A 27,499-nucleotide genomic window follows, 5' to 3' on the forward strand; every position below is an offset into this window, starting at 1 on the left:
GACTCTAGGAGGTTGCAGAGCTGGGGGGAACCCCCGTGTTACACATACTGGAGATGTGTAATAACACTAGCAGCCCCATCCAGATTACTGTCCCCAGGAAATGTGCTAAAAGCTTCTCAGCCCTTCACTGTACTCTCCCCTCCTTCTACCTCCCAGATCCACTACACACAGGACACTGCTGCTGCACGTTCTGAGAGCACAACACAAGAGTTCTCTGCCTAATTACCTGCTAGCAGCTCAGTGAGATGTCCCGATGTTCAGACTAGCCAGGATGAGTCACTGAGAAAACCGGAAGTGATTGGCTGGTCCGATAAAAGCACCGCCCTAAGTCCTATGGACCAGCCAATCACTAACCACCAACAGGACACATCCAGCACAGAGTGGTTGTGCGAGCGTGGAGCTTTGCGCTCCGTGGGCAGTATAAAAGCCAGCCGATAGATTTGCTTGCGGCTTGCCCAATCTCACGATTTTGATGACATCATGCTTCCCACAGCACCTCGGTGGCCGGCGCTCCGCCCCCCCACACACACTTAAAGGGACATGTTATAAAAAAAAAAAAAATGACATTTTTTTTTTTTTTTTCATTTTTTTTTTCATTTTTTTTTTTTTTTTGATGAGTAGCTTTGGGGGGGCGGCGCCCCTGCGCCCACTATGGACGGGCCGCCACTGGTTAAGTCTCTGCCACAGACCTTCCCAATGGTTGAACAAAATGGAGATAATAGTGGTCACGAATCCTCCTCAACAGATTCAACACCCGGATCTCCTTCAGGTAGTTTTGTTTCAGGTACCGGCTGATAGGCGACCAACGTCCAGCCTCTCAGCACCCAATTAACTTGGTCCCCGGTGGATAGTCAGGGCCCTCTTGAACACCAGCCTCTCTTGGTACTCCTCGGGTAGACTCTCCACTGAACAGTTTCCTCACACAGGAACGGACAGCTCAGGAGTGGACCTCATCAGATTGGGGACCCAGTCAAACACTGAGCCCCAGCCACAGCTCAGTTGCTCCAGGCCAACATGGTCCTGGAACCAGGAACACCGCGTAGCACGCACACCCCAGCCCGGAAGGCCATTTTGCCGGGGTGCCGCGGTATGGCTACCCTAAAGGTGGGCGCCACATGGGAAGAAGACCCAAGAAAATGGCGTCTGCTTCATAAATACCCCTCCCCAGCATGCACAGCGAGGAAAACCCTTCCTGATAGGCTGCTGGGAAAAGTATCCAAATCCTTGACTCCACTGCTGCCACCTGTCGGCCTGGAGTGTGACCCGCACCCCAGAAACGACAGCATAAACCCACAGCACAGCCAAAGCTGAGACAAAGGCTCCAAATTTAAACAGATTAACCTGGTCAGAGTCACCGAACTCTCTGACCCCCTCTAAATTTACACTAGCACCAGTTCTGAAAAGTAACCAGGCGCTACACCTGGAAGATGACTGGTTTCTTTGCAAAGCTGCAACAGTTTTTGCATTATTAAATAGGTGTCTGTAAGAATGGGACTTACAGTGTTTTTGGGAGGAAGGAAATTGTAGGATGGTATGGTACGTATTTATTTTTAGAAAAGGTTGCAACTCACCCCCACCTAAATGTGTGTAGAGTGTTTTGTGGGTGAGTTTCAGACCTCCTATGAAAAAGCTGTACTGTTTGGAAGAGCTACCTTGTCTAGGTAGTTCTTGCCTTTGTTAAAGCCATTATGTATTGTATACAATATATAATATACAGTAATTCTAACTGCTGCTATGTCATATTTAGATATTACAAAAGTATCAAAGTCTACAGATTTAACAAACCCACAACCTTGAGGAAGCATGTTGTAGCACATGAAATGGTAGTTGGTACTGGCTTTGCTGAACCTTCTATATGAGTTTCTTATATCTGCACCAATAAATGTCAGATCAGCATAGTAAGTGCAGGATTTTGATTTATTTATTTTTCAGCCAAAACTGAAATTTAATAAAATTTTGTAAGAGGCCGTATGTTAGCTTTTATTGAGAGTTTCAGTTGCTTAATTGCAAACTGCTGCTTTAATAATTTGTAGATTAACATACTAATTATCAGAGGCGTTGCTAGGGGGGTGCGGTCCGCAGCGGGTGACATCCGCTAGAAGGGTGACACCATCCCGTTTTTTTTTTTTTTAGCTGACATGCCAAGCCTGCCCTGTGCAATCCCAGCCTGCCCTATATCACCCCAGCCTGCTCTGTGCCATCCCAGCCTGCCCTGTACCATCCCAGCCTGCCCTGTACCACCCCAACCTGCCCTGTATCACCCAGCCTGCCCTGTACCACCCCAGCCTGCCCTGTACCACCCCAAACAGCCCTATACCACCCCAAACAGCCCTATGCCACCATAACTTGCACTATACCACCCCAACCTGCCCTGTACCACCCTAACTTGCCCTAGACCACCCCAAACTACACTATATCACCCCAACATGCCCTATACCACCTTAACCTGTCCTATACCACCCCACTACAGCAACCTGCCACTATATCACTCTATACTACCCTAACCTGCCACTATACTGCCCTATACTATCATTTACAGGGGCTGGTTTGGGGTGCGCCCCGTGCCCGTGCGCTGCCTGCTTGGTGCTGGGCAGCCTAGATAGAGGGGGGGTGACACCATGTTTTACCGCACCGGGTGACACCAACCCTAGTGACGCAACTGCTAATTATAGAATATATTAAAAGAGAGAATCAGTGTGTTATATATGCCATTGTTTAACATCTCTTGGATTGAAGCGGTGGCTCTTGGCTCGACCACGCGGACCTCCCTTATGGTTCCAGTACGCTTTTTTTCTCCATTTTATGTTCTTATGGTTATCGTTATTAATTTATTTTTTCGTTTTTCTCTGTTATTTGCTATTTTACTATTATGATTTTGAAGCTCCCTTTGTATTGTTAATATATCTTTGCTTCACAGAGGACAATATATATGTCAGTAGTTAGTTACTAATAACTACATAAACTTAATAATCTTAATGTCATTATAGTGACTAAATAGTATACCATACTTTTAGCTAGATTCACAAAGAGTTACGCTGGCGTATCAGTAGATACGCCGTCGTAACTCTGAATCTAAGCCGTCGTACATTTAAGTGTATTCTCAAATTGAGTTACACTTAAAGCGGGAGTTCAACCAAATTCCTTTTTTTTTTTTTTTTCCCCTTAGCTTCCTGCTCGTTTTGTCTAGGGGAATTGGCTATTTGTTTTAAAATATGATCCGTACTTACCCGTTTTCGAGATGCATCTTCTTCCGTCGCTTCCGGGTATGGGTCTTCGGGAGCGGGCGTTCCTTCTTGATTGACAGTCTTCCGAGAGGCTTCTGACGGTCGCATCCATCGCGTCACTCATAGCCGAAAGAAGCCGAACGTCGGTGCGGCTCTATACTGCGCACCGACGTTCGGCTTCTTTCGGAAAATCGTGACTCGATGGATGCGACCGTCGGTAGCCTCTCGGAAGACTGTCAATCAAGAAGGAACGCCCAGTCCCGCAGCCCATACCCGGAAGCGACGGAGAGGATGCATCTCGTAAACGGTAAGTACGGATCATATTTTAAAACAATTTGCCGATTCCCCTAGACCAGGCATGTCCAAAGTCCGGCCCGCGGGCCAAATGCGGCCCCCCTGTTGATTTAATATGGCCCCCCTGGGGATTTGGATATATATATTGTTTGTGGCCCCCGGGCCACAAAAGATATATACCGTATTTATCGGCACTGCCTTGTTGGAGGGGACAGGGAGGGGGCAGGACGAGCGACGTTAGATTACATGAAGAGAATCTCCTGTTTACTCAGCAGCTTCTGTATTGGAAGTCCCGTCTCCTGGGATGCCATTGGGCCACTGTTCTGTCTATCATAGGAGGCGGGACTTTGTATTAAAGAGGCCACAGAGTAAACAAGAGATTCTCCTGTTTGCAATCTGTCGGCACTCGTCCCGCCCCCCTCCCTCTGCCCTCCGAGGCTGCAGATGGGCATCGATCAGGCTGCACTGATGGCAATGGTAAGGCTGCATTCATGGCACATGTGAGGCTGCATTTATGGCACATGTGAGGCTGCATTGGTTGCAATGGTAAGGCTGCATTCATGGCAATGGTATGGCGGCATTCATGGCAATGGTAAGGCTGCATTCATGGCAATGGTAAGCCGTGTGTGTTATACGCCAATAAATACGGTATATCCAAATAACATGCCAAAGCTCATCCTTTCGTCTGGGCCACAAAAAAAACTATATACAGTATATCCAAATAACACGCCCAAGCTCATCTCTTCACCACACACAGCCACAAAGGCAAGATAATTATTGTTGGGCAGTGTATTAGTTCTCAGACGAACACACTTAGACCGAATTTTAATGGTTCAACGAATGTCAGGCAAAATGGTCGGCCCTCACACATGTTCACTTAATCAAATCTGGCCCTCTTTGAAAAAAGTTTGGACACCCCTGCCCTAGACAAAACGAGCATTAATCTAAGGGGAAAATGTGCTCTCTGAGGGTGAACCTCCGCTTTAAATGTAGCTAAGATACGACTGCCTGCACCATTGTATCTTAGCTGTCTAGTCCCGCCGGCCACTAGGGGCGTGAACGCTGATTTACGCCTAGAATGCGTAAATCAGCTAGATACGCCGATTCACAAACGTACGCTTGCCCGTCGCAGTAAAGATACGCAGTTTACGTAAGGCGTTTTCCGGCGTAAAGTTAGTCGAACAAATAGCTGGCCTAGCCAATGTTAAGTATGGCTGTCGTTCCCGCGTCGAAATTTGAACATTTTACGTTGTTTGCGTAAGTCATCCGTGAATGGGGCTGGACGTAATTTACGTTCACGTCAAAACCAATACGTCCTTGCTGCGTACTTTGGAGCAATGCACACTGGGATATGTCCACGGAAGGCGCATGCGCCGTTCGTAAAAAAAACATCAATCACGTCAGGTCACGAATCATTTACATAAAACACGCCCCCCTGTTCCTCATTTGAATTAGGCGCGCTTAGGCCGGCCCATTTACACTACGCCGCTGTAACTTAGGAGGCAAGTGCTTTGTGACTCTCTGACTTACGGTGGCGTAGCGTAAATACGATACGCTACGCCGGGTCAAAATTACGCCGACATACCTGAATCCAGCTATTTGTCCACAAATATTTACTTTGTATATTTACATATTGTAATAAGAATATTTGAGCTTCTCTATTTTCGATGTATTTAATATATTCCCTGTAATGTGTATTACACCTTTGTACTCAATAAAATATTTTTGACAAGTAGAATATATTAAAAGAGAGATAGTAATGATGTTATTCATTCCATTATTGAAGCTAATAAAAAATCGGCATTGATGTATCGGAAATTTTTTTAGTACTTTCTTATCTGAAGTTGAGTACAAACAGCTTTTATAACAGAAGATTCAAATTGTAAAACCTCTGGGAGGCCAAAGGGAAAGAACCAGGCAATATGTAGCAAAAAAAAATTCAGTTTACAAATTTGATCCAGGGTTCTATCATTCTAGGTAGAAATTCCTTTTTTTGAGTGGAAGGCAAAAGAAAAAATAGGAGTGTGAGAACAGCAAACCATCTGACTTGCAAATGACTTTCCTTTGTTAAGGTCAGTAACCAGTTGATACACACCAGAATACACAATGTCCTGTTTTATTTCTGCTTTAGGAATATCCATCTCTTGGTCAGCTGATTGAGAAGCTTGTGGAGAATAATATTCTGCTTATTTTTGCTGTTACCGAAAAACAAGTTCCTCTGTATCAGGTAAGAACAAGACCCAGCCTTTGTTAAAACCCTGTCCCTCTTCATTCTTACTAGAAAACTGGGTTAGTCATTACGGTAGTAAAAAAATAACTATAACATTTGTAGATTTGTTTATTACTATTTTTGTAGCTGTATGTAGGGCCACTGTTAGGAATCATGGGGCCCCATACAGCCTACCTGATCCCCCCCCCAAACACACCTGTGTATGTTATACAATATTTTCACAAAATAATTAGGGCTGTTACTGATTAAAATTTTCGTGTTCGATTAATCGATTTTTTTTTTAATCGTTTAATCAACTAATTTCGATTAATTATAATGCACTTACAGATCCAACTACTTTTAGCTGATCTCCTTGCATTGCAGCTCTGCATTAGCCATGGTAAATGTGGTATACACTATATACAATCACCCGACACTAGTTAGTTTCCACAATCCATGACTTAACTTCACAGTTCACACTAATACGTTTTTAATTCAAACTGTAGCACTGACGTAAGTAATTTTTTCTTATTACACTTTAAGAAAAACTTAGAAAGATAATTTAACTTTAACTATAAAACTTATTTAGTATATTGACTGTCAGTCACGTTATAGTAGGCAAGTAGGCATCACTTTAGCCAATCACGCAGACATACCCGATTGTTTAAATTTTCTGGAAGCAGACATGATCGCATTTTATTGACAATATACCCTGAAGAACTGAACAGTCTTTCACACGGAACAGATGTTGCCGATACACAAAGAATTGTCTGCACAAAACTGCTTAGGACAGGAAAACGATGGTCATTTTTGCCCCCTTCCCCTGATGGAGCCTGATGCATCCTCCTGCTCCACAGATGCAAAGGTACCTCAATCCAATGGGTGCAGTTTGCTCGCATCCAGCAGATAAGTCTCACTGTCCAGGCAGTCCGGTGACGTCAAGAATTTTGATCGATCAAAAGAAAAAAAAATTAAAGATTAATCGAGGAATTAATCTTTAATTTCCCCAGCCCTAAAAAAATACATGAAAATCATTATTAATGAACACAAATCCCACCTCAATTCCCCCTCCTAGTACAAATCTCCCTCATCCCAAAAATTCACCAGTCTAGCACACATCAAACTTTCTATCCAAGCACAAATCTTCTTCCGCCAAATCTCCCCTGCCAGCACAAATCCCCCCCCCCTTTTAGCCCCGAATTTCCCCATCGGCTCCTGGTACACAATCACCCCCCTCTCCCCTGCCACAAATCTTCTTTCTTCAATCCCTCTCCTAGGACAAATTCCTACAAATACCTCCTCCTAGCACAACCCCCTCTAAGTTACTCTTCCCAGCACAAATTATTCCTCCCTACTGAAATCCCCCCCTAGCACAAGCATCCCCTCTCCTGGTTCAACCCTCCCCCCACCCCAAACCCTCCTTCTAACACATATTCCCTATCCCATTACTTTTCCCAACAAAGATACCCACCCATCCACCACCCCCCCCCTCCAACTTACAGGGAGAAGCCACTACAAAGCCAGCAGGAGGTGTGCTGTGTTATGTTCTGTCCTGTCAGAAGATCATTCTTCTACAGTATACAGCACATGAGACCGGATCTGACTGTACATTGCATTGCGCTGTATGCACACACTGCCCCCCTATCTCCTCCAAGGGTTGCTTGAAGAAGCAGGAAATGTGGATAGGGGGCGCTGTGTGTATAAAGTGCAATATACAGTACGAACGGCCCGGTCTCATGTGCTGTACGTGGAACACTCTTCTGACAGTAAGGAGAGCACAACAGAGCGCACCTCCTCCCAAATGTCTCCTCTCTGCTCCAGCCTCCGGTCTCCTTGTCCCAGCTGTGAGTGCGAGCAGGGCAGGGGAAGAAGCTCAGCGAGAGCAGGCCAGGTTCATTATCCTCCATGTCTCTCACCCAGCAGCTAAAAGCAGGCTGGAGGGAGAGGGGGAAAAATCTGGGTCAGAGACACGGAGGGCATTGTTCTCCACGGATCCTCCTGCTGTCCGGGCCCCTCTGTGTGCCGGGGCCCCCTACAGGAGGGCTGGTGGTCTCCCCTATCAGTGGCCCTGGCTGTATGTATGTATAGTATATCTTCAGCCAAAATTGGTTTATTTATAGAGTAGGGAAGAGTTAAAACCCCTGTCCATGTCTGCATTCCATTGCATTTCTCCCTGCTTCCTATCTTGGTAAGAAAGTTGTCACTGAGACAAGAAGTGGGGGGCAATTTCCAAAGAAGACACAGACACCAATAAAAATGGAGATTCTAGTCTTCTCTAACTCGACTAATGACAAATTGTTTTCTTGCTCTTGTGTTCCTGTTAAACATATTTATTCTCACTTCCTGTCCAGACAGCAACAGGAAATATAAAAAAATATAAAACCTTAGCGCCTTTGGATAAGAAAGCTGATCAGAAAAACACCAGCTGCAGTAAAAAAAAAACTTGCTAAAAAGCAAAAGGCAATATCAAACAATTTGCTGCGCTTAGTGTCGATTAAATTCATATTTTAAACATACAAAACACACAAAGAAACAAATAAAGTCCCATTAAGTGCTCGTGCTTGATTAATGTCTCCTGTGCAAATGTGCTCCACATAGGGTGCCCCACATAGATGTGCACTCACCCCTGGATGTTGACCACCTATCTCTAGTATGGTCTCTCAAAGCGGAGTTCCAACCACAATTAGCATTTTTTAAATGTATGTCCTTTCATCCTGCGTTTTTATAATATAAATCTGGTCACTTACTATTTTACAATCCGCCGCCGATCCGCATAGATATTCAAAAAATATAGTTTATAAAACTATGTCTACACCGTTGTCATTTTGCTTGTGGGCATTGTGAAGCCTACAGGCACTTACTTCCTGGAAGTCTTGGATGGGGAGTGATAATTGGACAGCGCACTGCATCCTGGGAAATGATGACACACATTTCCCAGGAGCATTAGAGGGAGATGTCAGAATCCTAGGTGGTTTCAAAGGCAGATTTCATAAGACCGCATAGCAACAGGCATTTCCAGATGAGTAAAAAAAATACATTTTTTTTTTTCTTTTTTAGTCGTAAGCTACAGTTTAAAGCAAAATAGTTTTTTTGATGGAACCTCAACTTTAAGCGTGTGGGGATACCCCTGTAGAAGCCTTTTGGAATGACTTCTAATGCAGAGATAAACCTCATAGAGATGGATGGAAATAACAAAGGGAGATCCTCATTGCGCAATGCCATTAAAACAAATTTATTCAATACACAATTAAAAATAATTCCACTCACATTTAAAAGTGCCTTATAGTCCTGTGTATTGAATAAATTCGTTTTAATGGCATTGCGCAATGAGGATCTCCACTTAGGGATTATCTCACTGAAGTGAAATTTCTATTGCTGAGGATGCCTAAAATGATATTTGCATCTTACTGCAGATGTCTGAGAAGTTCAGTAAGCCAATCACACAATAAGAAAATGACATGTTTGGGGTCTTTCTGCACAGTAACCTCCAGGTTGCTATATTACATTGAATTTTTGAGACAGTTTTAAAAAAATGACAGCAGTTTCAGATTGAAATGGAAGGGTAATTTTCAATAACATTAAAATACAAAATGGCTTGTTTGTCAATTTTATATGCTCTAACATGTTTTGAACTAAAGTGGAATTCCCCTTTAAATCCAAAAGCTTTCAGCTAGATTAGTGAAGGATTGCTGTCTCTGATTGAGGAGATTTGCCATTACTTAATGACCGAGACCCTATATCATTTACAACTGACTTTTTGAAGGATAAAGCTGCCTGAGTCCAGGTCCACTTTAAGTGCTACAGTGGCAAAGTCAATGTAGATATTTTGAATCGTAATCTTTAAAACCCATTACTTAGTTTAATATGCATCATGGCCCCTTTGAAATAAAGGAATCTTCTTTCTTGTTATGAAGAAAAAAGGAAAGACTCGACTACCCGTCTGATAACGCTCATTGAATGACTTAGGGAAGTGGAGCCGCAGAGCAGATGTGATCTGAGCATGAAATGTCGTGTTCAATTTATTTTTATGAATGTGAAACCATAATCAGAAAAATATGGTTAACGTTTGATATGTCATTTACTTGGCATCAGATGCAGAAAATGTTCTCTTATTTTTACATCTGTTGGGATTTTATTTTGCCACTGAAATAGTTCTTGCTTAACATGATCTGGACAAAAGCTTTGTTTTAGATTTTTAAACAAATAAAATGATTAAAAAAGAGCTAATTCTGAGCAACACGGGAAAACAGGCAGTTTGCTACTGTTGTCCAGCAAACACTACAGCTGTGCTAAAGTCATAAAATGTATTTAATCTGAGGCTCGGATTCACATAGGAGATACAACGGCGTATCTCCAGATACGCCGTCGTATCTCTGAGTCTGAGCCGTCGTATCTTGCCACCTGATTCAAAGAATCAGATACGCCAAAATTTCTCTAAGATATGACCAGCGTAAGTCTCCTACGCCGTCGTATCCTAACTGCATATTTACTAGGGGCGTGTACGCTGATTTACGCCTAGAAATATGTAAATCAGCTAGATACGCCTATTCACGAACGTACGCCCGGCCGACGCAGTACAGATACGCCGTTTACGTTAGGCTTTTTCCAGCGTAAAGTTACCCCTGCTCTATGAGGCCTAGATGAGGCGTACCAATGTTAGGTATGGACGTCGGAACAGCATCACATTTTCACATTTTACGTCGTTTGCGAATAGGGCTGGGCGTCATTTACGTTCACGTCGAAAGCTTCGGCTTATTGCGGGTTAATTTGGAGCAAGCGCACTGGGATACTTTCACGGACGGCGCATGCGGCGTTCGGAGAAAGCGTCATTTACGTGGGGTCACAATACATTTACATAATACACGCCCACATCTTCCACATTTGAATTAGGCAGGCTTGCGCCGGCCTATTTACGCTACGCCGCCGCAACTTTGCTTTGAGAATACTGCACTTGCCTGTCAAAGTTGCGGAGGCCTAACGTAAATAGGATACGTTACGCCCGCACAAAGATGCGCTCTCCTACGTGAATCCGGGCCTGAGTTCTTTGTAATCCATTATCGCCAGAGTCCAGAGCACTGCTTACAAGGGAGCTAGGTGGAATTGCTTCTTGAAGTTTGGACTATAAGCTTTGCCAACTGTGATATGCCTCGTAACAAAGTAATATACTTATATACTATATAATGTATAGATTAGTACATTATTAGGGATAGGGAATCGATGTCACACAGGGGATGTTGGTGGGGAGAGGAGTCCTGCTGTCCAGGGCTAGGATGACACAAGACAGGAGAGTAAGGGCCCTTTCACATGGTCTGTGTGCGGGCTCCGCTTTGCTCAGGGGGAATTGCTCCGTCGATCCCCACTGAGCAGGCAGATGACAGGTCTGTCTCCGAACACTGTGCTGGGACCGACCTGTCAGAACGCCACTCTCCCCTATGAGGGATCGGATGACAAAAGACCGTAGAGTCCGTTGTCATCCGATCCGCCAGACGGATGGCAAATGGGGTTTTTCTCCATCACACTTTGGCGGGTCGGATGTCAGCGGGCATAGAGGAGCATGGAGTGCCCGTTCAGGTCCGCTTAAAAAACAGACAGGTGGACCTGAACGGTCCGCCCATGTGAAAGGGGCCTTACCAGTCTCAGGGGGAGGCTGGGGTGAGAGATTTTTCTGACTCTGCATCAGTGGTTCCCAACCATTTGGCTGTGGCCCACTGCCGGGTTGTGACCTCCTTTCTCCCAGGCCTCTGGCATGCTACAGATCCCTTAACTCCCACAGTTCCTCCAAGCTTCCATAGTGCCTCCTAACCGTCCTTAGGCCGCGTACACACGGTCGGTCAAAACCGATGGAAACGGACTGAAGGTCCGTTTCATTGGTCCAAACCGACCGTGTGCGGGCCACATCGGTCCGTTATCCTTCGGTCGAAAAATTTAGAACTTGCTTTAAATTTTAACCGATGGACGCCTGACCGATAGGTCAAAACCAAACGTTCGTACGCATGACCATCGGTTATAAGTCCACGCATGCTCAGACTAAATGAGGGGACGGGAGCGCTCGTTCTTGTAAAACTCGCGTTCGTTATGGAGATAGCACATTCCTCAAGCTGTAACGGACTGAAAAGCACGAATCGGTGGGTTACGTGTCCGCGTTCTGAACTGAATGCTTCTTTAACCTATGGTGTGTAGGCACATCAGACCATCAGTCAGCTTCATCGGTAAACCGATGAAACGGTCCTTAAGTCCGTTCTCATCGGATGGACTGATCGTGTGTACAGGGCTTTAGAGTCTTATAGAGGCTCCGGGCTCCCTGACACCCCTCAGTCTTCACAGTCCCCCCAACCTCCAACCACTGCCTAGCCTGCCACAGTACTCCCCCAGCCTGCTGAAGTGCCTCCAGCTCTCAATACATACCTTCCAACTTTTTGAGATGGAAATGAGGGACACCTATCAGAAAAAGCATGCAGGCATAGGACACACCCCTTGCCATGCCCCTTAAAGGACTATTGTACAAAAAACAAGATTGGTTGCTGCTGACTTTTAATATTAGGACACTTACCTGTCCTGGAGTCCAGCGCCGTACGTAGCAGAGGACGAGCGATCGCTCGTCACTCTGCTGCACCCCCCCCCCACCATCCTCGGTGAGGGAACCAGTAAGTAAAGCGCTCCGGCTTCACTGCCCGGTTCCCTACAGGGGATGCGCGAGTCGTGCTACGCCTGCCGATTGGCTCCTGCTTTGTTCTGGGAGCCGAGTGTTCCCAGAACCCACCGCAGGGGGACGGTGTTAGGTGACATCATGCCCACAGTTTACCCGAGACTGTGTGGCCGGAAGTGGGTGCAAATACCTGTTTATTAAAAAATAAAAGCAACCCACAACCTAACTCAGATATACCTGTATACTACAGTCACTGGATACAGTTGAAGTGTTTGTAAAACCAAAACTTTTGCATTAGTTAGTAGTCTCTAGTTCAGGGTTTCTCAACTAGGGTTCATCCAGGGGCTGCTTGAGGTACGATATTGCATAGCTCCCAACTGTCCCTGATTTCGAGGGACTGTTCCTGATTCAGAGCAATGTCCTTCTGTCCCTCATTCCTCCTCATTTGTCCTTCATTTTGGTCTGATCTATACAGATGTATATAAAATGCACTTTTTATCTTTCAAAAAGTGTTTCCCAGTGCTAAGCCTTTCATCCAAATTCTAAATTGCTGCATTTGTAAATTTTAAAAGTCAATATAAAGGAACAGTAGTGGTAAAAAAAAGTCCTTTAATTAACCTTTTTTGGTTAAATCTCCTTTAAGGGGGTGTGTCAGGGGGGGTGTCCTATGCCTACATACGTTTTCAAGTAGATGCTACTCATTCCCATCTCAAAATGTTGGGAGGTATGGAAACACACAGTAAAAAATAATTTTATGAAAAATAGATTACAGGGCTTTTAAGTAGTTGATGTGTATGGGTTATTTTTGGAGAATAAGGATATTGCTTAATGTCATTTTAACTGATAAGAGGCCCTTTAGACTGATTGACTGGTATACAGAGTGAACCCACCCATGCAAAGCCCCTTGATCGTGATCTATTTTGCCTCATCTACCGTCACCACTGAGATTCCTGACTTAACGTGTTACTAAACCCAGGACCATGCATTCACTATATCTGGTCTCCCACAGTACACAGAACATGCAATCATTTTAGTAAATCTAAAGAGCTAAATACCTTTTCTCATCAGCAGTCTATATCAGTCTTGTGACTTCTATCAGTGTCTGGTTAGAGTGGGAGAAGTTTATTATTATCCTCTGACCCTCTGTCTGGACAGTGCTGATTGGCCCTCTGCTGATCACATGCACTCTCTAGCAATACGCACCAAACTGAGCATGTGCAGCCTGACTCCTAATGCCCTGTTTTATCATAAAATGGTCTGGAGTTAGTAAAAGAAGGTGAGGAGCAGAGAAGACAGGATCACACAGCCTCTTTACACAATGCGGAGGATTAACACCTTAAGTTCTACAGTGAGTATAACAAGCATGCTTTACTGCATATACAGACTGATTTTACTGTGGTGGGTTAAGTAACACTTTAAGTGAACCAGTTTGATCTTCTCTACTTACTCGGCATTACAATATTTGTAAAAATATTAAATTACAAATATACCTTTGCAACAACATTGATTTTTGACAGCACGAACAAGCAGATGAAGAAATGTGATACTTCCTTATAAAAACTCTGTTTTACCCCAACTATCACAACACTGGCAGCCCAGCCACAGGGTACACATCTAAATATTAAGAAATATTTGTATGGCTGACAAATGGCTGCAGGCAGAGTTCCAGGTAAAATAGTGATATTGTGCCTGCCATGTAATTTAAGGAATGTTGGCAGAAAGTCACAGTTGGGTAATTATCCTTCTGGCAGGAGATTCTCAAACAAAATGAGGGTAATATATTTTAAAAGGGTGTATGTTTTACTGTGAAACAATGCATGACATGTTGTAGCAGCATTTATTGATATGGAGACTTCTCGCATCACTAGGTTGGAAATACGGGGCCAAATTCCCAAAAACGTAGCCTAACTTAAATTTCAGCAGTTAAGTTACACGGCCTTAAAATTTCTACCTAAGTGCCCGATCCACAAAGCACTTACCTAGAAATTACACGCTGTGTAACTTAAGTGCCGCCGTCGCAAGGCGGTCCTCCTCTCCGGGGGGCGATTACTATTTAAATGAGGCGCGCTCCCGCGCCAGCCGTACTGCGCATGCGTGTGACGTAATTTTCCCGACGTGCAGCGCGCGAACGTAATTTACGTTGGGCTTTGTGGATTGCGACGGGACAATAAAGTTGCGACGGGTGAAAAAAAAAATACGCGCCGGGAAAACAAAAAATAAAAAGGAAAAATTGACAGCGTCGCTCGGCATGCATTCCTGAGAGGGAGAACTCCATGCCAATTTTCAAAGAAAAAACCGGCATGGGTTCCCCCCCCAGGAGCATACCAGGCCCTTAGGTCTGGTATGGGTTGTAAGGAGACCCCCCCTACGCCGAAAATTCGACGTAGGGGGTCCCCCTACAATCCATACCAGACCCGTATCCAAAGCACGCTACCCGGCCGGTCAGGAAAGGGAGTGGGGACGAGCGAGCGCCCCCCCCCCTCCTGAGCCGTGCCAGGCCGCATGCCCTGAACATGGGGGGGTTGGGTGCTCTGGGGCAGGGGGGCGCACTGCGGTCCCCCCCACCCCAGAGCACCCTGTCCCCATGTTGATGAGGACAGGACCTCTTCCCGACAACCCTTGCCGTTGGTTGTCGGGGTCTGCGGGCGGGGGCTTATCGGAATCTGGGAGTCCCCTCAAATAAGGGGGCCCCCAGATACCGGCCCCCCACCCTAAGTGAATGGATATGGGGTACATCGTACCCCTACCCATTCACCTGGAGGCAAAGTGATAGTTATTAAACACACGACACCAGGGGTCAAGTCCTGGGGAAAAAAGTGTGGGAACTCCCACCCAAGATTCACTCCCCCACCAAAAAAAAAATGATACGCTCATATGCATAATTACTAAACCTCATGTTTTTTTTTTTTTTGATCCACTGTACCTTAGAAATCCTTTATGTTACTGGCTGCTTCCTGTATATGGATTCATGGGGTAGTATACCCGCACACTACCCGATGAATCCATATACAGGAAACGGCCAATAACATAAAGGGTTACTAAGGTTCGCCTGCCCCTGACAGTGACTCGAGCTGGGCATTGCCGCTTAGTGAAGGATTGGCTCGGGCGGCTCGGCTGCTCTAGTCCTGCAAAGGGAACTGAGTTCCTGCTGTGAAAAAAGTGCAGGAACTCCGTTCCCACGCGTTCCCGCAGGACTTGAGCCCTGCACGACACAAGGGTTTTTAAAATAATTTATTAGTCTGCTCCGGAGGCCCCCCCTGTCTTCTTTAGCTCTAATACCAGGGAGGGCTTCTTCCACTCTCCGGGGGTCTTCTCCGCTCTCCGGGGGGGGCTTCTTCTTCCACTCTCCGGGGGGGGGGGGCTTCTCCGCTCTCCGGGGGTCTTCTTCTATCTTCGCCGCTCTCCGCTGTTGACTCGGTGCACCCCGGTTCTTCTGCAGCTGTCCGGTGCCTTCTCCTTCAGCGCTGGCTGCCTGCTATCTTCGTGTGTTAGCTCAATTACTAGCAGGCAGCCAGCGCGGTCTTCTGTGACGTCATCTTCTTCTCCCTTCTTCCGATGTTGACACGTCGCCTCTTCTCACTGCAATGATGGAAGCGCGCCTTGCATCCCATTTATATAGGCATCACTGTCCCATCATGCTCCGGTAGGTACCCACGTGGTGGGTGCCTACCCACGTGCACCCACCACGTGGGTACCTACCGGAGCATGATAGGACGGTGATGCCTATATAAATGGGATGCAAGGCGCGCTTCCATCATTGCAGTGAGAAGAGGCGACGTGTCAACATCGGAAGAGGGGAGAAGAACAGAAGAGAAGAACATGACCTCACAGAAGACCGCGCTGGCTGCCTGTTAGTAATTGAGCTAACACACGAAGATAGCAGGCAGCCAGCGCTGAAGGAGAAGGCACCGGACAGCTGCAGAAGAACCGGGGTGCGCGGAGTCAACAGCGGAGAGCGGCGAAGATAGAAGAAGACCCCCGGAGAGCGGAGAAGCCCCCCCCCGGAGAGTGGAAGAAGCCCCCCCCGGAGAGCGGAGAAGACCCCCGGAGAGCGGAAGAAGAAGCCCTCCCTGGTATTAGAGCTAAAGAAGACAGGGGGGGCCTCCGGAGCAGACTAATAAATTATTTTAAAAACCCTTGTGTCGTGTGTTTAATAACTATCACTTTGCCTCCAGGTGAATGGGTAGGGGTACGATGTACCCCATATCCATTCACTTAGGGTGGGGGGCCGGTATCTGGGGGCCCCCTTATTTGAGGGGACTCCCAGATTCCGATAAGCCCCCGCCCGCAGACCCCGACAACCAACGGCAAGGGTTGTCGGGAAGAGGTCCTGTCCTCATCAACATGGGGACAGGGTGCTCTGGGGTGGGGGGGACCGCAGTGCGCCCCCCTGCCCCAGAGCACCCAACCCCCCCATGTTCAGGGCATGCGGCCTGGCACGGCTCAGGAGGGGGGGGGCGCTCGCTCGTCCCCACTCCCTTTCCTGACCGGCCGGGTAGCGTGCTTTGGATACGGGTCTGGTATGGATTGTAGGGGGACCCCCTACGTCGAATTTTCGGCGTAGGGGGGGTCTCCTTACAACCCATACCAGACCTAAGGGCCTGGTATGCTCCTGGGGGGGGGACCCATGCCGGTTTTGATTTTACAAATTGCCGTGGAGTTCTCCCTCGGGAATGCATACCAAATGCCGTCGCTTGAATGGGCTTTTACATGGTGTGACTAACTTTCCACATTGTAAAACCAGCCCTAGTTTTGCGCAAGCAAATCGGAACTTACGCAGAAATCACAATGCTGAAAAGCTTTGTGGATCTGCTTAAGTCCTCATTTGCATACTCAAAGCGGCATTTCAATGAGAAATGCCCCCAGCGGCGGATGCGGTACTGCATCCTAAGATCTGACCGTGTAAGTGTCTTACACATGTCAGATCTTCTGCCTAACTTTGGAAAAAGCCTTTTGAGGATCGTTTCCAAAGTTAGGCACAGAGATAGGCAGGCTGAACAGCAGTTCCGCCTGCGTATCTCTTTTGAGAATTTGGCCCACGGTACTTTTTTAGGGCAAACACCACATGCAGCTTATTTTGTTTGGTGCGTTTTCAGGTCCAAGAGACCTTTTGTAACTGTGCAAATGCTGTACTGAGCATGTATTTTGGCATATGTTCTCAAAATGCACCTAAAACTAAAGGATAAGTTCACCTTTTGGAAACATGTTACATGTTCCAGACGTTTTTAGGGTGAAATATGGAACATGTTTCCAGTGCTGCAGCAGCTGCCCATTGCCCCTCCCTCCCTGTGCCAGCAGTTTGGGGAGAAGTTCCCCGTACTAGGTGTCAGTTCTTGAAAGCAGAGCAACCACGCGGGGCTCCGCCCATACAGGCGTGTCATTCATACGCAGCGTACACCCTGGGGCACATACCCGACCTTCCAACAGCCGCATGACACTACCTTTATAGGTTGCAACACTGTTGTCCAGCATAGGAACCAGCACATTGGGGACCTATTGTGTGCGGATGATATTCTATCCTGCTGTTTGGGTGGTGTTTGTTGTCCCAGTGGGCCACAGGACCATTTATTTTGGACGACGTGTGATTATACCTGTGACGCCTAACTCAAGCTTGTGAATTGGTTTTTGACCTTAAAGTCACTACGAGATCCTTTTCTAAAATTGTGGACAAGTTCCTCATCGATCTTGTGACACCGCTTGCTATATGTGCCCTATGGATGCATCCATCGAGAGACCATCTGTTATATAACTACTTGTTCTCTGTTACACTTTATCTCACGAAATCCTTGTTACCGTCCTGAAGAAGCCCCACGGCGAAACGTGCGTCGGCGACTTCTAAGGATTTTGTATACAGTGGTCATTTGTTGTAATTGTAATTTATTACCATGTATTTTTTTGTAATTTAATATGATATTAAACTTTATTTTTAATATACTTCCTTGGCCTCAAAGTCTGACCATCAATATCTACTTGTAGTTGTTGTTTCCCCTTTACTACAAGTCCTGGCAGCCTTAGCGGATGTCGGCTTGTAGTTCTCAATGAACTACCACAGCGTTATGATAGTTCATTGAGTTTTCCTGTCAGCAAGTATTGGCTTACCCGTACGGGATTTATGGGTAAGCAGATACACTGACAGTGTGCAGGAGATCTGCATGGCATCAGTGATCTCCTGATTGCTGGTGCAATGCTTTACAGGCTCCTAATACAAAAAATAATAAATGCACAATTTTACCTGCAAAAAGATGCGCATTTATTATTTTTTGTACAAAGGTGAACTTCTCCTTTAAGAAAATGTCAGACGTTTAAAATTCAATGGGTCAAGTCCTATTAAATTAAAAATATTCTATAGAAACAAATTTAGAAAAGTATTTTCAATTCAGTCAGTCCCTCCTGCCCAGCCCAGCATCTCTTTAATAGGGTCTGTAAGCCTTTGGAGTAAGGATCGGTAACCATGTGATTGGCTACCATAATGGTCACACACCAGCTACCGATCATTGGTGGGTACCAAGAGCTGTCTTTGACAGTTCAGTCTCTGTGCTGATAGAGCACAGTCGATGTGCTCTCAGCACAGAAACATCGGTCCCAAGACCCTTTTCTATTCAAGCATGACTGCACTCCTGACTGCACTCCTGTACACAAAGCCAGATCCATAAAGACATGGGTTGATAAGTGTGGAGGACCTCAAGTGGCTTGTACAGTGCCCTGACTTTAACCCTACTGAATACCTTTGGAATCAATTGGATCACCAGTTGTGAGTCAGGAAATCCCATCTAACATCAGTCCAGTGGCGGAACTACCAGGGTCGCAGCAGTTGCACTTGCGACTGGGCCCTGGCATTCCGCCACTGTCAGGGGACTCCAGCGGGGTTGCTAATCACAGGTCTCTAAGCTGAAAGAGTGTGCCTCATACAGCTCACAGCCATCATTGACTGTTCTCCTTCTCTCATCTCTCGCACGGGATGAGATGCTCTCCAAACCCCCTCTACTGTGTGTGCTCTGCAGGAAGTGTGAGTTTTTTTAGCTTCACACTTTGCCTTCCTGGGGAGGCAGGTGGCATTGATCGATGAGCACTGATAGGTGGGATTCATAAATACTGATAGGCAGCATTGTTGAGCACTGATAGATGGCACTGATGGGCATTGAGCACTGATAGGCAGCACTAATAGACGCTGATAGGCAGCATTGATGAGCACTGATAGGCAGCATTGATGAGCACTGATAGGTGGCACTGATGAACGCTGATAGACACTGATAGGTGGCATTGATGAGCACTGATAGGTGGCACTGATGGATGCTGATAGGCGGTATTGATGAGCACTGATAGGTGGCACTGAAAGGCGGAATTGACTGCCACTGATAGACGGAATTAATGGGCACTTTTAGATGGCACTGAAGTGCAGCACTGGTAGGCTGCATTGATGAGCACTGATGAGCGTCACTGATAGGTGGCACTGATGGACACTGATAGGCGGCATTGATGAACACCGTCTTTTGGGGTCCCTCGGCGGCTGTCTTGGCTCCTCCCCGCAATAGCTAACCTCTTTTAGGAAAAGCGCTTGTCCGCATCCTTTGCCGCCGAATACAGGACTCGGCCCCGCCCACGTCATTGGATTTGATTGACAGAAGCGAGAGCCAATGGCTGCTCTGCTATCAATCTATCCAATGAAGAGCCGAGAAGACTGGGCAAAGGAAGAGCACGTTCGCGACGCAGGAATTTCCAGGGCTCAGGTAGTAAAAAGGGGGGGGGGGGCTGGTAATCGTAATATGTTTTTTGCACCTTAATACATAAGATGAATTAGGGGGAAAAAACATGAACCTTTACAACCCCTTTAATTGTAGGCATCAGAATAGACTGGGTGGAGGTCAGTTTCCATTGGCATACTATAAAGCTTCATAAAACACCTGATTCTCGTGGTTGGTGTGGCTGTGCTGTTGTTATGGGAAGAGGGGTGAGAGGTGGACAAGACAGATCCTTGTACCTGGCCAGCACCCATGACTGGTAAGAGTGGTCAAAGAGAGCCCTGAGCAGTTCTGCAGGTTGGAGCGCATTGTGTAGCACTGCAAAGCAGGAAGCAAAACTCAATGTAGTCAGCAAATATGACGGTCCCCATGTACATGTATAACTACAAACTATACAAAAAAACAAGGTATTTTAAAAGAGTAAAATACATACTATGGGCCAGATTCTCAAAGGCGTTACGACGGCGCAACACCATTTGCGCCGTCGTAAGTCCTAATCTGGCCCAGGGTATCTATGCGACTGATTCTTAGAATCAGTTACGTATAGATACCCATTAGATCTGACAGGCTTAAGGCTCTTACGCTGTCAGATCTTAAATGCATTTTTTTTTCCCGCCGCTAGGTGTCGCATCGTCGTTTTCCCCGTTGTCTATGCAAATTAGCTAGTTACGCGAGATTCCCGAACGTACGCGCGGACGACGCAGTGATTTTACAACGTTTCCGTAAGCGTCAACTTGCCCCTGCTATAATGAGGGGCAAGTTTACGTAGGTCCGTCGTATGCCATGTTAAGTATGGCGTCGGGTCAGCGTTGGCTTTTTCCGTTGTTTTCGTAAGTCGTTCACGAATACGACTTTACGTCAATGACGCTCACGTCGGCGTCATTGACGTTTTACGTCGTGAGCTGGAGCATGCGCACTGGGCTATTTTCCACCCGGCGCATGCGCAGTTCGATCAGCGCGGGGGCGCGCTTAATTTAAATACAATCACAAAATATTCCAACTGCACACCTTCCAGGAAAATGGCCAATAAGTAAAAGGGTGCTGAAACGATCACCAGCTGGGAACTGGAAAGCAAATCATGTACACATATTCGCCAGCACACCAAGGATCATTGAAAAAACGTCCAAAAATGTTATGCATAATAGCGATCCAAAAAGCAACGTTTCGAGGTCACGCAGGACCTCTTCGTCAGGCAAAGAGGTCCTGCGTGACCTCGAAACGTTGCTTTTTGGATCGCTATTATGCATTAAATTTTTGGACGTTTTTTCAATGATCCTTGTTGTGCTGGCGAATATGTGTACATAATTTAAATACAAGCCGCCCCCTTTAAATTACGCGGCCTTACGCCGGGCCAATTACACTACGCCGACGCAAATTACGGAGCAAGTGCTTGGAGAATACGCCACTTGCTCCAGTAATTTGCGGCGGCGTAGTGTAAATGGCTTACGCTTCCCCCGCCGCAGATTCTACAAGAATCTGGCCCTATATGTTCCCTTTAAATAAGGGTGTATTGCACACATTTATAGATGTGTTATAAAGGGCCTTACACACCTACAGATTTTTTTTACCGTAATCACCATGCTTTTTATGAGGACATCCAGTATTTCAAGTTCAGGCTTGGACAGATACAGCATGGGAGGGAGGGGAGTGACCGCACACAGCTAAGCCAAAGCAAAACTTCACAATTTGTTAAGCATTTGACACATGTATATGCTAACCTTTTCTTTTATTTAAGGGCAATAGCTTTTCTTTTTAACCATTTCAGCCCTGGACCATTTTGTTGCTAAAGGACCAGGCCCCCTTTTGCGATTCGGCACTGCGTTGCTTTAACTGACAATTGCGCGGTCGTGCGACGCGGCTCCCAAACAAAATTAACATCCTTTTTCCCCCACAAATAGAGCTTTCTTTTGGTGGTATTTGATCACCTCTGCGGTTTTTATTTTTTGCACTATAAACAAAAATAGAGCGACAATTTTGAAAAAAATATATATTTTTTTTACTTTTTGCTGTAATAAATATCCCCAAAAAATATCTTACATTTTTTTCCCCCCCCTTAGTTTAGGCCGATACCTATTCTACATATTTTTGGTAAAAAAAAATCGCAATAAGCATTTATTGATTGGTTTGCACAAAAGTTATAGCATCTACAAAATAGGGGGTCGTTTTATGTAATTTTTATAAATAATAATTTTTTTTACTAGTAATGGCGGCGATCAGCGATTTTTTTATCGTGACTGCGACATTATGGCGGACACATCGGACACTTTTGACACATTTTTGGGACCATTGTCATTTTTACAGCGATCAGTGCTATAAAAATGCACAGCTTTCTGTGAAAATTACACTGGCAGTGAAGGGGGTTAACCAGTAGGTGGCGCTGCAGGGGTTAAGTATTTCCTAGCGAGTGCTACTTACTGTAGGGGGGGTGGGCTGTGTGTCACATGACACTGATCTCCGCTCCGACTACACGGAGCGGAGATCAGTGTCATTGTCCCTAGGCAGAGCGGAGAGATGCTTGTTGACACAAGCATCTCCCCACTCTATCTCTCCGTGAGACGATTGCAAGTGTCCCCGCGGCGATCGAGTCCACAGGACCCACAGTCGGGCTCACAGAGAAAGCGGCAGGATCGCGAGCACGCCGACCACACAGCGGCATCTTAAAGGGGACATATATATATACGTCCTTATGCCTGTCCGTGCCACTCTGCCGACGTAAATATACAGGAGGCGGTCCTTAAGCAGTTAACTTATAAAAACAACTGAAGTTGTTTGAACAGCAGAAATACTCATATACTATACCTTCTGAAAAATGTGTAAGATTGTTCAGCCAGACTTAAACCCCGTACACACGATCAGATATTGCGACAACAATTGTCCGACGGACGTGTTTTGTCGCATAATCCGACCGTCTGTATGCTCCATCGGACAATTGTTGTCGGAACTTCCGACAAAAAATGTTGGCTGTGCATGCTCTCAAATTGTCCGACAACAAATGTGTTCTGTTGGATTATCCGATTGTGTGTACACAAGTCCGTTGGATTAAAATCCAATGTACAAACACGCATGCTCCAGACCAATGCTAAATATCAGACAAAAATAGCAGAAGTTGCCCAAAGGGTGGCAGTAAAGAGCTGAAAAACCACATAGTTGGGTGTATGTTGTCTGAAATTGTTGTGCCATGTGTATGCAGAACAATTTCACCCTTCGGACAAAAATCCATGGAAAAGTCAGATGGAAGTCCGATCGTGTGTATGAGGCTTTATGAACGAGCAATTCCTGCCAGATACTAACCACTTGGTGACCTCTCTTTTCTCTGTTGCAGTTAAAGTAGTATTAAACCCAAAAGCAAACACTTATTATACTGTATTGCAGCTTACCAATTCAGAAATGTGATGGCCGCATTCATTTTCTTTTTTAAGCATTCTTTTCTTTATTTTCCTCTGGTGATCCAGCAAGTAAGTCTATTGTTTTCACGTGATTTCCCACGATTCTGCCTGCAATTTCAAAGTGCCGAGGTGTGACTGACAAATCGCAGAACGCACATTTGAGATGCCATTCATTTATATGGCACCTAAAATCACGGTGTGAATTTGCTGCGATAAATCGCACTGCAATCGCGGCAACCAGCATCGCGTGACGCTTATTGCCCAAAAATAGTTCAGGAGCTACTTTTGGGGCGACATGCTTCACGCGATGCGGGTTGCAGCAAATTTATTGTGCGACAGTTGCGGCAGAATTGCATTCTGCAATTTGGTATTCACACCTTGGCGCTTAAAAATCCAGGGAAGAATTGTGGTGAATCTGCCCGAGATTCACGTGGTTTGAATGCAGCCTCACTCTTGACTGATGGAATCTCATATTAAGACAGATTAAATTGTGTATGTATGTGTGTGTTTCTCTCTCTCTCTCTCTCTCTCTCTCTCTCACACACACACACACACATTTTGTAAGGGATTAGCTAGGTAGCGGGGTGTGTGACCTCCTGAGTGGGTTCACTACACACTGAATTATACAGAGAGGCAGCCGTGGGTGGTTGAAAAACAAGGGTTATGGTTTATTCTTCCATATTGCTGGAAACAAGTGCAAGCATCAAAACAGCATAAACAAAATAAAACATATAATAAACCCTGGCCACTTGGGCCGTCTAACCGTCACAACACAGGAACCTGGCTATGGAGTCTGGCACAGCCTACTGCTGGACAGACACTGCTGGTCTTCCAGCAGAAAACAATAATCTTTTTGATTTTCTTATCACACAGCAAAGATATCAACAACCACTTCACCTTCAGAAGTCTTCCTCAGCTCACTGCTCTCCTTAACTCAACAAGCCTCAGGATGCAGCATTCAGTAGTAATCCTCTGGACAATTTATAGAGGCCTTAATTTCCTCATTCTGAACAGCTGAAGCTATCCAACGTCCTTAAACCTCTCTGCAGCCGACACCCGATAGTAATTGGTGAATTTCCTAAACAAGGCAGAAATGTATCTCCCGTCTGTGACAACACCCCCAGATTTACCTGACTTCCTGTCACAATATATATATATATATATATATATATATATATATATATATATATATATATATATATATATATATACTGTATATATATTAAAAAAATACCTTTTCCCCCCAATAATTCTTCATAAGGGGAAAACTAATTTTTATATATCTGCCTGCAGTTCATTTTAAGTGACAGCTACACTATAAAAAATGTATGTAGATGTTCTTTCACAACAACCTTATGTGCGTTTTTCTGGAGGAATAATCACCACCTCAGCACAATATAAGAACTAATTTCTGTCACACAGGAACACATTCTATGGGCTGTAGAAGTGCATGCTTATAATCTCAGTGGAAAAAGTTCTAATCACATTCTCACTACATTTTGGGCAGAAAAGTTGTAGAAGGCATTCCAATGCGTTCCTCTGGGCTACAGTTTTAACGCGTTTGTGTTCATTATTTATTGTAGAATTACACCAAGCTCATACCTGGAGCCACAGTTGGACTGCTGCAAGAAGACTCCAGAAACATATTACAGCTGATTTTAACTGCATACAAAGTAAGGCTTATACTTATTTACTTATTTAATTTATTTTGCTTTTTGAGCACCTTTTAGTCTATTTCACATGGGCTGAGGCTTGTATAAGAGCAGTGTGAACAGCAAGTTTTGACAAAGCCTTTGCAGAGCTTTGTTGAAGCTTTTATGCCGCGTACACACGATCGGTTCGTCTGATAAAAACGGTCCGATGGACCGTTTTCATCGGACGAATCGTTCGTGTGTGGGCCCCATCGTTTTTTTTCCCATCAGTGAAAAAACTTAGAACCTGTTTTAAAATTATCTGATGGTTAAAAAATCGATAGAAAAAACGATCGTCTGTGGGCAAGTCCTTGGTTTAAAAATCCACGCATGCTCAGAATCAAGTCGACGCATGCTCGGAAGCATTGAACTTCATTTTTCTCAGCACGTCATAGTGTTTTACGTCACCGAGTTCTGACACAAATGGATTTTTAACTGATGGTGTGTAGGCAAGACTGATAAAAGTCAGCTTCATCGGATATCTGATGAAAAAATCCATTGGTCCGTTTTCATCGGATGAACCGATCGTATGTATGTGGCAATAAAGTACCATTCAACTCCAGTTTGTAAATGTTGAAAAGAGATCCTAACCAGAGTGCTGATTGCCACTTTAACCTCTTATCCATCACCCGCCGTCAAATGATGGCGGGAGGCAGACCCTATTGTTCTGCGTGGACGTCATATGACGTCGCGCCTTTTTAATCCACTAGAGGGTAAACACACAGATCCATGTCCTGTCAGGGAGAGGGGACCGATGGTGTGTCCCTTGTACTTAGGGACAACCATCGGTCACCTCGCCCAGTCACTCCCCTCCCCCCACAGTAGGAATCCCTCCCTAGGGAATACATTAACCCCTTGATCGCCCCCTAGTGTTAACCCCTTCCCTGCCAGTCACATTTATACAGTAATCAATGCATTTTTATAACAGGGATCGCTGTATACACGTGAATGGTCCCAAAAAGGTGTCAAAAGTGTCACGATAAAAATCGCTGATAGTAAAAAAATTTTTTTATAAAAATGCTATAAATCTATCCCCTATTTTTAGACCCTAAAACTTTTGCGCAAACCAATCAATATACGCTTTCTGCGATTTTTTTTGCAAAAATATGTAGAAGAATACGTATCGGCCTAAACTGAGGAAAAATTTGTTTAAAAAAAAAATGGATATTTATTATAGCAAAAAGTAAAAAATTTGTTTTTTTTTCAAACTTGTCCCTATTCTTTTGTTTATAGCGCAAGAAATAAAAAACGCAGAGGTGATCAAATACCACCAAAGGAAAGCTTTATTTGTGGGGAAAAAATGATAAAAATTTCATTTGGGTACAGTTTTGCATGACTGCGCAATTGCCATTCAAAATGTGACAGCGCTGAAAGCTGAAAAATGGCCTGGGCAGAAAGGGGGTGAAAGTGCCCAGTAGGCAAATGGTAAACAAGCTGCTAGCAGGCTTCAACACTTCTTGAAGCTTATTGAAAGTCTGTTGCAGCCTGCTAGCAGCTTGCTTAAAGGGTCACTAAAGGATTTTTTTTTTTTAAGCTAAATAGCTTCCTTTACCTTACTGCAGTGCTGGTTTCATGTCCTCATTGTTCGTTTTTGCTCTAATCCTTCTCTGTTCTGAACACTTCCTGGTTGTCTGTTTCCTGATGAAAAAAATCATGGGAGCTTTCTCTCTGTGGTCACAAATCAAGGAGGTGTGATTACTGTGTGTCTAAAACCCCTCAACACCAATCAGTTTCGTTTTACAAACCATCACTGCCCTGTATTGGCTCTAAGTCTCTGTACAACACAGAGCAGGAAACAGCATGCAAAAACGAAACTGAAACTGTAGGTACATTATATGATTGATTTTTATCTATTTTTAATCATTTTTAAAAGGAATCAGTTAACTATTATGTCTCTATACCCTGTAAACAGTCATTTCAGCCAAAACATTTTTTTCCTTTACAACTCCTTTAAATTGGCAATCAACACTCCCCTTAGGATCTGCGTTCAACATTTCCAAACTGAAGCTGAATGGTACTTTAAAATCTACAACAGAGCTTGCTGAAAATAATTTGTCATGGCTTACTGTTCATACTGCTCTTATACAAGCTGAAGTTCATGTGAAACAGGCTAACAATTGAATATCTGTCATTTTCGCATTGGCCAATCAAAAGGCTGAAAACCTAGCACCCAGAAATAGCCGGGGGGAAGATGACAGCAGCTGGTGAGGGATGTATTTATGGGCGTCTAGTTCCACTTTAAATAATTGCATGCTCTGCTAATATTATATTTATATAGCTAGATTCAGGATGGCGAGCGCATACTTGCGG

At 45.0% G+C, this 27,499-nt stretch overlaps 1 protein-coding gene across 1 annotated transcript in view; it reads left to right on the forward strand.

Annotated features, from left to right (window-relative positions):
* Positions 1-27,499, forward strand: part of ITGB6 (integrin subunit beta 6) — a 118,936-nt gene that overhangs the window by 41,458 nt on the left and 49,979 nt on the right. Inside the window, exons 7-8 of the mRNA XM_040357889.1 lie at positions 5,650-5,745; positions 25,082-25,171. Coding sequence (XP_040213823.1) covers positions 5,650-5,745; positions 25,082-25,171 — 186 coding nt within the window. The remainder of the gene's footprint in view (positions 1-5,649; positions 5,746-25,081; positions 25,172-27,499) is intronic.

The sequence above is a fragment of the Rana temporaria genome, chromosome 6, assembly GCF_905171775.1.
Source record: "Rana temporaria chromosome 6, aRanTem1.1, whole genome shotgun sequence".
Lineage (NCBI taxonomy): Eukaryota > Metazoa > Chordata > Amphibia > Anura > Ranidae > Rana > Rana temporaria.